At 37.0% G+C, this 12,326-nt stretch overlaps 1 protein-coding gene across 2 annotated transcripts in view; it reads right to left on the bottom strand.

Moving 5' to 3' along the window:
* Positions 1-6,639: 6,639 nt before the first annotated feature.
* BIN2 (bridging integrator 2) overlaps positions 6,640-12,326 on the bottom strand; it is a 353,798-nt gene continuing 348,111 nt past the window's right edge. For both annotated transcript variants that reach the window (XM_044083439.1, XM_044083440.1), the window contains one exon: positions 6,640-7,165. In XM_044083439.1, the coding sequence (XP_043939374.1) occupies positions 7,052-7,165 (114 nt within the window). In that variant the 3' untranslated portion in view covers positions 6,640-7,051. The remainder of the gene's footprint in view (positions 7,166-12,326) is intronic.

The raw sequence follows: 12,326 nt of genomic DNA, 5'->3' as shown, positions 1-12,326 counted from the left end.
ACAAAATCACTTTAGTCATGCAAAGCCATAATAATGAAATTACAGACAACACCCATACCTGTATGATGTTTCCTCTATGCAGTACTATTTCTGATTTTTGTAGTTTGTGGGTTGTTAACAAAAGCAGCTGCAGCAAGAAATATATAATTTTATTTACTTGGCTTTATTCATTCAAATAAAAAATTAATGACTTAATTGCGAGACATAGATTGTGTAATATAGCCTAAGCATGTTGGCTTTTAGTGATACATTTTTGCAGTACCTTCTTTATAGACTCTAGCAAGTGGTTACTTACCTGGAATTGAAAGTTGGTGTTCCGGATGTTGGTCTTTTGGCTTGTTGATCCTTTTGTTTCAGCAAAGTGAAAGTCAGTGATGTGGCCATTCGGGTAAGTGAAGTAGATCAGTATATCTTTGCTGTGAAGAAACAAAAAAAAAAAAAAAAAAGCAAACAATGAAGGCTAATACCCACATATGCCTATTGCTGATTCTGAGAGAAGATAAGCCCAGCTGCAGAATACATTTAGTTGGTGGTTTCGGTGTAAAATATGTGTGTAATTATTCTTTATAGTGTGTGTCATTCCACATGAGTTTCCAGGAGTTTGAATCTAGAGGGCCAGTATAAATCTAGTTAAGAAATGCCACTTTTCTAGAGAAATAAATTTGATGTTGCTTTAGATGTCAATGCACTACACGTACTCGGGACATGTATTTTATTTCCTTGCTTGAAAAGAAGTCATTAAACCACCTATTTTGCAAATTGAGAAAGATGTGACATGCCAGGTTGTGACAATGAAATAACTGTGAAATCACGCATATATCAATTTCCTTTTAACAATTCTTATTAAATTTTAAGGGAAGTATTCTTGGAGTGGCAGGTTTAAAATGCAACTGACATTCTACCTTAAGGATGTGAAGGCAGCTTATTATTGAAGCTGGCTTAGCCATATTTCCATGAAAAATACAGGAACGTTTAGTGATAACAACTTTCCAGTGATAGAAATGATCTCTGCTCTAGAGAAATACTTAGGATTACTCTTCTTATGTAATGCCATATCAGTAGAGCTCTCTTTTCAGTATGTACCGCATTCCCCTTCCTGAAAAAAAGTCATATAACCATCCACACTGAAAGTTGAGCATAATTCATCATTACAGTTGGTGAAAAAACTGTGAAACCTCACTTTTGGTACCTATGTATAACAGATCATATGTGAATTCCTTTCATAGTTCTTGGCACATTTTTAGAGAAGTATTCTGTGATACTCAGGTACAAAGAGCATTTAAGATTACTATTTAAATGTAATTACTTAAAAGTAGTTTAGTGCTGAAATTGGCTTGGCCTTATTGCTGCACTCACTAGGGAGAATTTTGGGGCACATTTTCAGGGCATAAAGGAAATATTAATAAATATGTATATTTTACTTCTGATATTGTATTAGCTCAGTACAAACATATTCAGGATATGGCATAACACAATTGTATTAAGACAGCAAAATAATAAAATAAGATAATAATAATATACCAACTCCGAGATCATACTACATTGCGGTAAAGGGAAATCTTCCCATTCCGCACTTTACGGAGATCCCCATTCAGACCATTTGAACTTTTAAAAGTTCGATCTTGTGGTCTCGGCCATATGAAAGTTGAGCTTGTAAAGGTTCGACCATCTGAAGGGGACCTATATATATATATATATATATATATATATATATATATATACACACACACACACACACACACACACACACACACACACACACACACACACACACACACACACACACACTCACCCACACACATGACAGATAGATAATATATATTTAGTATGGTCAGTATATGTGTTGCATTTTCCACCCTGAACTAAAGCCACTCTCTTGTACATTATAAAAACCAAGAATAATCCATCTTGCTAGTCTTTGACAGTCTACACAAGGTGCCACCTCAATTTGTCTTTGACTGTTTATAGTAAAGCTTTCACAGAATGACACATGATCACACAGTGACACAGGTACAGACGACACTTAAGACTGACATTTTTCTCTCAATGGCTAAAATGCAGTTAAGCACTGAAGTCGGCCTTGTCTTGCTTTCAAGTTTAGTACAGTGAGTTTTGAAGGTGGCTTCTTTTCAGTGACAAAAAGATCATTATTCTGGAGGAATATGAATTTTAATTGCTAATATATTGTCCTCTTAATACAGATATACGCTGGATGTGTATTGCATACCTCACCATTAACAGAAATCATAGAATCATCTATAATGGAGACCAAATGTAATGTAACATACTGGAATAAGACATTGAAATGACTGTGTGTGCCAATGTATAAGAGGCAATATCTCATTTTCTTTTTGCAGTTCTTAGTAAGGCTTTCATAAATGTATGTATGCATGTATATATGTATGCATGTATGTATGTATGCATTTATTTATTTATTTATTTTTATATCATTATAATTATACATGGACATTCAGGTAAGACTTACCTTATATTCCCATTGTACAGCAATGGACTGACCTGCAGCTTGGCATTGATGTTAGCTATTCACCCAAGACCATTCAGGAATTATTTGCAGTGTCAATCCAGTAACAGAAAATGACAGCTTTCAGGAGAAAATGAGGTCTATGCCTGATGTAATGCCAGCTTAGTATTTATATTCTATGGGCCTATATTTCATTGGAGTCATATCCACACATTACTGGAGCCGAATACAATGCAGTCAAGTAGTCTGATATGTTCTAATTACCATGCAGGTTTATTCTTGGTACCTATTAATACAATGCATACCTTTAAAATAACTTTAGATTTGCCAGAAACAATGGATAGCAATTTAGATTTTCAGATATAAACTATGCATTGGTTGTGCTTTTGAATATAAAAGTAATGGTCTTAAATTTCTGAGAACAAGTTCACAATTCCCAGTATTATATTATTTTCCCTGTGTCCAGCTATTTCCAATAATTGAAAGCATCATTTTTAGGGAGAAATAACTACTGATCTTAGTTCAGACATAATAGCAACACAATATTAGTTCAGATGTAACAGCAACACAATATTTTCATAATGTTATATAGTATGTATTTATCTCACAACGAAAAAGAAAATGTGCATATTTGATGTGACCAGAATCTAATGATATTTGCTGTGGGAATGGTGTGAAATTATGATAAACAACAATTAAGAAAGCTATACTATCATGGGTGATAAGTTTAGTTTGTTCAGTAAATATCACAAGACAACCATTCAGTCTCCTGTAATTCAAAGATCGTCACAGAATATGCCCTTTCTGACAGGGTGCACCTTATTTGATTGTGAAAAAAAAATCATATAAATTGGCTGACAGATAAATGCAGTAATGATTATTTTTCTCTCACACAGACTGCTTCCCTAACCCTGAAATAAACCCTTTCTAGGTGAGTACACCTCAACCAGGCCACGGTGGTGCAGCAGTTAGCGTTGTCGCCTCACAGCAATAGGTTCTCCATAGGTTCATAGGTTCATACTAGGCTATCTGCCCTAGGGCATTTATAAGCCTAGCCAGAGTGTGTTTGACTTTCGCCACCCATTTTAAATTAATTTTGCTATGCCCTTTTTCAAGGTTAGTATGTTGTGCCTCTGTCTAACAGTGACACAGAAGTGATACCCGGGGTAAACCTATGATCTCCCATACACTCATCAAGATTCCTCTTGAAGAGAGTCAGTGAGGGACTCTGCCTAACCTGGACTGGGATTTTATTCCAGAGTGAAGGGAGCCTCTGGGTTATGAATCTGTCCCTCCAGCATGTCCTATTTATTTCAGTGCTGAGGTTCAAGTCTCTCGAGCGCGTAGCTCAATGGGATTTGCATTTTCTGAGGTGCAGCATGTCCATTAATTCCTGGTTGGACATGACTTTATACGTCAGGCACAGATCGCCTCTGAGCAGGCGGTATGCCACTGAGTAGAGCTGGAGTTTCTTTAACCGGGCAGCATATGGCATCTGTTTGAGCCCTTTGATCCTCTTGGTGAGGTACTTTTGGGGTCTTTCCAGTTGTTGCAAGTGTCTGGTAAGGTACATCCCAAAAGGGGCATTGTACTCAATTATGGGCCTGATGAGGGATGAGTAAAGAGGCACTATGACCTCCCCTGATCTAGATGTGAATCCCTTCATGATTAGGTGGGCTATATAAAATGTTTTTCTAACCACTTTGGCCACGTGGTTGTCAAATGAGAGATTGCTATCAACTTGGGTCCCCAGGTCCCTAGTTACTTCTTCTGTACTTAATGGATTACCACCTATGTGGTAATTTGTGGGCACTTTGTTTTTGCCAAAGGGGATGACTATACACTTTTTGGTGTTTAGCTTGAGGCCATGGCTCTGGCACCAGTTGTTTGTTTCTATGAGGCCCTTTTGGAGGATGCTTGTGTCAGCTGGAGAGTCGATTATGGCACCCAGTTTGCAGTCATCTGCGAACTTGGACAGCCACAGTTCTTTCGTGTTGGCCTGTACCTTCGAGAAATATATAACGACCAAGAGAGGTCCCAAGACTGAGCCTTGTGGGACGCCACTTGTAACTGGTTTGGAGTCTGACATGGCTCCAGCAATTCTAACCATGTGGGTTCTGTCCTTGAGCCAGTTTGCAACCCATCTAGTGACATAGGGGTTTATATTTAAGCTGGTGAGCTTATCTATAATGCCCGAGTGGGGTATTGTATCAAAGGCTATTGCGAGGTCCAGGTAGGCTGTGTGGACCACCTTACCCTCGTCAATGGCCTTGGTGATGTTTCAAAGAAATCGACCAGGTTTAAGAGGCAGGATCTGCCCTTAACAAAGCCGAACTGGGTAGGATCCAGTGTCTGTAGGTCCCCAATATCTTTATTTATGAGGTCCATGATGATCCTTTCCATAGCTTTGCAAACCAAGCTAGTCAGGCTTATGGGGCAATAGTTTCCAGGATCCGTTGAGGCACCACCTTTGTGGAGAGGGACCACTGTTGCTGTACGCCACGCTTTGGGTACATATCCTGTAATAAGGCTGAGATTGAACAGTAGTTTTTTGTTTGGGTTTAGCTCTTCTTGGAGTTCATGTAGGATGCAGCCCGGGACACCATCTGGTCCCATTGATGCTGTGTTTTTTGCTTTGGAGAGGGCGGCTCTTACCTGAGCATCTGAGATGTCAGGGGGGCAGCACTCTGCTGGGATAGATATTTGCCCTTTTGGTGTGGAGGGGTAGGAGAAGTTTGCGCTGAACCTGTCAGCTAGGATGTTGACAATGTCTGTGGGTTCAGTGTATTTTTTGTCATTTTGGGCTAATTCTGAGCATATCTGGGAATTCCCACCCAGGTTCCTAACATAACTAAAGAAAGCCTTGTGATTATCCTTAGTGTCCTGTACAATTTTTCTCTCGAAGCTGGCCTTAGATGATTTTATGAGTGCCCGTAGTTTTTTGCTAATACTGATCAGAGATGCCCTCCCTTTTTGGGATTTTGCTCTATCGTGTAGTAGCTTCCTCCTTCTATTGTATAATTTGTTTATGGCTGGGGTCCACCAGACAGGACGTCTGCCTTTGGAGGATTGGGTCTTGGTTTTATTTGGGATTGCATGATCCATGCATTCCTGAAGGTGTTCATAGAATGCGTTTATAAAGGATTCTGCGGTCTGGGCCGTATTTTCCACAGGCCCGGGGGCTTTGAAGGATTCCACCTCAGTTTTGAGGAGTGTAAAGTTTGCTTTAGTTCAATTCTCGGCTGGAGCGCCTTCTGTGTGGAGTCTTGCATGTCCTCCCCGTTGTCACATGAACTTTAAAGGCATGCAGGTAGGTGCGTGCATGAGTGGGTGTGCCTTCTTTGAAGGTTGGGCACTGGGCTGGCAACTCGACACTGTAAAAGCTCACTGCCAATCATTAGTGGACCAGTGATCTGCTGTGGCAACCCGTAACTGGGAAAAGCCGAAAAGAGTACTCAGTGAGTCCACCTCAGATATTTGATTGTGATCATTATGTAGTATTCCACCAGAAGTAATATTCGCTGCTCAGTATTAACATCTTACCGCCGAAGCACCATTTTCTAAATAATAAATAAATCTGTTGGCATTATGTACCATTATCATTGCCCACAGACTTATCTGTTGTTCTGCTAGTACTTTTTATTTTACTTACGATAACTTACAAAGAGAAAGAATTCCAGTTCTGACAGCACATCTGCTCCATTGAAAGCATAACTGTTAAATGTGTCTCTGATCAGATTAAGCATTTATATTAGATGAGTTCGGACAAACTGATGTCTCTGCTAAAATACATAGTAACGGGGCATGGATTTATTAGCCAAGAACTGTAACTATTTGACATGAGAATGTGGACATTATGCTAATGCCAGGCATGATGTCTCAGTTTTTAGTTAGTTTCTATTTGTTATTTAAGGTACAAATTTCAGTATTAAATTGACTGCAATATCAAAACATTTTAAACTTTTCTAAGAATAAGTGCATGCTAATATACCACTGGCAGAGATAATTCATGATAAATCCATCCTAACACTGTACTTGTAACACAGAAATGCAAGCACTCAATCAGCTGCTATTGTGCCAACAGTGTAGAGTATTTTTAAGATGGGTTTTAATTGATGATCTACTCATACAAGACTAATTCTAGTAAGACAGAAGGCTGGAATTATTTTTTTATTTTCAAGCTTACACAAATTTTCACAATGCATTCATGTTATACTAAAACAAACACACAAATAGAACAAATGTCCTTTAGTAATACTGCAGAATTCTGTAATGCCATATAAGATCAGCAGGACTATAGTGGGGGATGGTTCCGATTTTCATTTTGAAAACTGTGCTTGGTCCCACTACACATATTGGTAAAGTTATTATAGACAATTAAAAGAGATTGCAAAATTAGTTGTAAACTCACAGTATTAAATGAAGAGGTACATATGGCCAAAAAGATGGTTACATTTACAAAGAAGGCACTAAGGCAAATTATTAGGGGAAACTGAAGCACCACTCAACTGCATCACTCTAAAATATGATATGAGTCAAAGGTCGTTTGAAGAAGTCTCATATTTTCTGCTATTCTGGATAGATCTGTTTTGTAAATTCTTGTGAAAATGTTCCTTTAAGATCTGTAAGACTGTGGTGTTGTTTCCAGTCCTGATCTCTGATGCCTGTCAAGGTCCCAGGTACCTGAAAGAAAAGAACATTTAGACGTTAAGTCATATGTACCTGTAAAAACAGAACTTGGATGAAGGGTAAAACTGACAAAAAAAAAGAAAAAAATGATGGTAAAACAGATACAGTAAACCAAAAATTTGAGATACTGAACAATTACTTTTGATCAACTGATCTGTACTTACAATGTAGGCTGTGCAGATTCATGTGCTTCCTGAGTGTGTGTGTGCTGGCATGTGCATGCATGTGTGTGTGTGTGTGTGTGTGTGTTTGTGTGTGTGCTGGCATGTGCATGCATGCATGTGTGTGTGTAAATTGACTTGCAATATCTACAAACACAGGGTCAAGACCCTGCTGACCTTGGTTTGTTGACAGAAGGTCTTGCTGGACCTGAGTACTTGCTTCATTTGAGGCATTGTGAAGATAAATCATGACCTGTCACTAAAGATGCTGCAATTTCTCTTTATAAAGGCCTTTAATTCCATGCCACAAAATAAGTTTCGCAGAGAACTGAAGTACAAGGTGGCTGAAATTGGGATAACAACTCAGACAGAGAAGATAAAAGAAGCAAGTAAGTAAGGCACAGTTAAAGTTTAGGGGAGTCACATATGGATTATCACAAAGGTTGGCCAAAGCACTATTTAGTTTTTATATAGCTTTCAATAGAGTAGTACGTACAGAGAAAACTGTACATTTTTAGTACAAAATAGTAGTAGTGACAAATGGTATAAAATGAAGGAGGAATGAATATAAATACTTGAATTACATCTTAAGTCTTGGTAGTTGAAGACCAGTTGTTGAAAATAACATTGACAGTGTACACTTCTTGAGTAGTCTTCTGATTAAAGTCAAACCAAGTGTAAATGTGCCCAACAATAGGATAAAGGCTCCTGTGACACGAAACGTAAAAAAGATAAAATGTTCACTCCACCACATGCACAGGAACCAAAAATGGCAGCAGCTCACAAAAAAAGCAACATAAAATGCGTCAATTGTCCCAAAAAACAGCAGCAAAATGCAATCTATAAAAAGCTTTTATTCCACATAAAAGTGTAAGCGCTTTCACCCGAAGGCTTCTTCAGACTACAATCCATTGCATAAAACATTAGCTTTATATAACACGAATTGACAGCTTCTTATTACATATATGTTAATGACGCTTACATTTTCAAATAAATTATTAATGAGTACACAAATACAATCATTAAAAACCATTAAAATACAAATTATGTGTTAACTAAATATGTTAAATAAAAAGTTTCATGTGCTGCATATTTCATCTTTTAGGTTTATTTACCCTTCTTTTACGTAAAATAGGCTTGAGGTGAATTTTGTCATTCAGTCCAGGGGACTTATCCGCTCTACAGCGGATAATCCACCTTAATTCATACTCCTGGGTATGGTTATTAATATCACCTCCCCTTATACTGGAAATAATGTTTTGTATAACACAGAATTTAAAGGAGTGTGATATACCTAAAGATTTATGATGTTTGGCTAAAGCATTGTGCTCAGATCCTTTTCGCATGTGATAGACGTGCTCCCTCACGCGTTCCCTGAGCTATCTATTAGTTTTCCCAATATAGAACGCTGTGCAGGATGTACATCTTGTTAAATAAACCACACTTCTACTTAAACAATTAGTCATAGTATGAAAAGAATATTCATGCTTAGTCACTGGATGTAGAAATGTCATAGTACTATCTATATATTGACACTGATTGCAACTATTACAAGGTATAGTATTATATTCAAATGAACTTCTTATAAAATTATTTGATTTCAAAGAGGAGTGACATAAAATGTATTTTAAATTAGGTTTATTCTTAAAAATAAATTTAGGTCTCTGACCAACAACTTCACTAATTTCATTGTCAAGTAAGAGGGTGTCCCAGTGTCTCTCTACTGATTTTCTAATGTGTTCTAAATCTCTGGTGTAAAACATGGGTATCCTAACTTGACGCACTTCTTCATTAACTAGAACATGAATACCACCATCATTAGGATCTGAAAAGTATGGTTGTGCCCTTGTTCCCCTTAATCCATTGACTTCCAGAGTGGCTTCATCAAAAACCTTCTCATTGTAACATCTCTCAGCAAACCTTGCCTTAAGATCTGCCAACTCTTGTAAATATCCTTCATGTGATGGATTAAGCCTGGACGCCCTCATTATTTGCCCTTTTACCACATTATTAAAGACGTATTTAGGATGCATACTGTGTCTGTGTAAAAGGCTGTTCCTATGACAGGCTTTTTTGTGAACAGAAGTGTTCAAAAGCCCATTCTCAAGTCTAATAATATTAACATCCAAATAAGATATTTCAAACAGGGAAAAGCTTAGAGTAAATCTCAAGAAACCAGTCAAATTGTTCATAACCTCAACAAAATCTAAAAGACTAGTTTCATCACCTCTCCAAATCAAGAAGAGGTCATCTACAAATCTTCTATAAAAACCCACATGTCTTTGAAAAGATTCAAGGGGAAATAGAAGTTCCTCTTCCCAATCAGCCATTACAATGTTGGCGTAGCTATTGGCACAAGGTGTGCCCATAGCTACGCCATCCTTCTGCAAATAGTGAGCAGGGGTTGGCACAAAAGGAAGGTGTCAGGGGGAGACCATTCAGGTCCCACCCTGAAGAAAATATGGGAGAAAACAATAAATCGTTAGTTGTAAACTTGTCACGGAGAACTTTAAGCATACATGAAGAACAACTTTTGAATAAAGGCTTAAGTTTTATTCCCACAAGTTATGGTGATTTAACTGATTCCATCTTAGACGTTAAAATGTTCGTACGGAATGTTCAATTGAAATTGGAGTTTGGAGGTCAATGTGATAATAGTAATCAAATGGTTTTGTTTCGTTCTAATAGTTTATATACACCAGTATTACATCCTTTGTTAGATACGTTCTCAAAATTGGTTGAGAACGATATATACAATCATTATAATGTGGTAAAAACAGTTCAGAAAACAAAGGGTCGCAGAGATAATTTAAGTTTTTTACAAAGGAAAGCGCTTTTTAATCTAAGAAAGGATCAGTCAATAGTGATTAGACCAACAGATCAGGGGGGGTCCTATTGTATTAATGGACCGATCCGACTATGTCGATAGTATGAAATTACTGTTAGATGATGTAAATTTTTATAACAAGATAGACATGAATGAGATTACTAGTAAGGTTTTTTCAAGTTTTTGATATGTTAGATGATTTAGTAAAGAGTGGTGACATTACATGGGAGTTGTTTAGTTATTTGAAAGTTTACAACCCACTTATACCAGTCATACAGGGCTTACTAAAGGTTCATAAATCTTTGGTTAAGCCACCCTTGCTTCCAATAGTAGCTGGACAAGGATGGCTTACTGAACCTTTTTCTGTCTTTTTGGAATATCACCTTAGACCGGTGGTAGATGTCAATGTATATATTCTGAAAGACAGTAAACAATTTTTGTTGGATCTTTATAATTATATTAAGACTCTTAATGATCAGGAACATTATTTTTTGGTCACTTTGGATGTCGTCAGTTTGTTTACTGTGATACCTAATGATATAGGTGTACACAGAATACAACAATATTTGATCAGGAGATCAGATATCAGTAGACAAAAAATAGATTTGTTAGCCCTGTTCCTAGAAACAGTATTACATAACAATGTATTTATTTTTGATGAGAGTATTTATTTGCAGAAGGATAGCATAGCTATGGGCACACCTTGTGCCAATAGCTACGCCAACATTGTAATGGCTGATTGGGAAGAGGAACTTCTATTTCCCCTTGAATCTTTTCAAAGACATGTGGGTTTTTATAGAAGATTTGTAGATGACCTCTTCTTGATTTGGAGAGGTGATGAAACTAGTCTTTTAGATTTTGTTGAGGTTATGAACAATTTGACTGGTTTCTTGAGATTTACTCTAAGCTTTTCCCTGTTTGAAATATCTTATTTGGATGTTAATATTATTAGACTTGAGAATGGGCTTTTGAACACTTCTGTTCACAAAAAAGCCTGTCATAGGAACAGCCTTTTACACAGACACAGTATGCATCCTAAATACGTCTTTAATAATGTGGTAAAAGGGCAAATAATGAGGGCGTCCAGGCTTAATCCATCACATGAAGGATATTTACAAGAGTTGGCAGATCTTAAGGCAAGGTTTGCTGAGAGATGTTACAATGAGAAGGTTTTTGATGAAGCCACTCTGGAAGTCAATGGATTAAGGGGAACAAGGGCACGACCATACTTTTCAGATCCTAATGATGGTGATATTCATGTTCTAGTTAATGAAGAAGTGTGTCAAGTTAGGATACCCATGTTTTACACCAGAGATTTAGAACACATTAGAAAATCAGTAGAGAGACACTGGGACACCCTCTTACTGGACAATGAAATTAGTGAAGTTGTTGGTCAGAGACCTAAATTTATTTTTAAGAATAAACCTAATTTAAAACGCATTTTATGTCACTCCTCTTTGAAATCAATTTTATAAGAAGTTCATTTGAATATAATACTATACCTTGTAACAGTTGCAATCAGTGTCAATATATAGATAGTACTATGACATTTCTACATCCAGTGACTAAGTATGAATATTCTTTTCATACTATGACTAATTGTTTAAGTAGCAATGTGGTCTATTTAGCCAGATGTACATCCTGAACAGCGTTCTATATTGGGAAAACCAATAGACAGCTCAGGGAACGCGTGAGGGAGCACGTCTATCACATGCGGAAAGGATCTGAGCACAATGCTTTAGCCAAACATCATAAATCTTTAGGTATATCACACTCCTTTAAATTCTGTGTTATACAAAACATTATTTCCAGTATGAGTGGAGGTGATATTAATAACTATACCCAGGAGTGTGAATTAAGGTGGATTATCCGCTGTAGAGCGGATAAGTCCCCGGGACTGAATGACAAAATTCACCTCAAGCCTATTTTACGTAAAAGAAGGGTAAATAAACCTAAAAGATGAAATATGCAGTACATGAAACTTTTTATTTAACATATTTAGTTAACACATAATTTGTATTTTAATGGTTTTTAATGATTGTATTTATGTATTCATTAATAATTTATTTGAAAATTTAAGCGTCATTAACGTATATGTAATAAGAATCAACTGTCAATTCGTGTTATATAAAGCTAATGTTTTATGCAATGGATTGTAGTCTGAAGA

This window comes from Protopterus annectens, chromosome 9.part0 (genome assembly GCF_019279795.1).
Source record: "Protopterus annectens isolate FY-2018-M chromosome 9.part0, PAN1.0, whole genome shotgun sequence".
NCBI classification, from domain to species: Eukaryota; Metazoa; Chordata; order Ceratodontiformes; family Protopteridae; genus Protopterus; species Protopterus annectens.
This window is presented reverse-complemented; position numbering and strand designations above follow the sequence as displayed.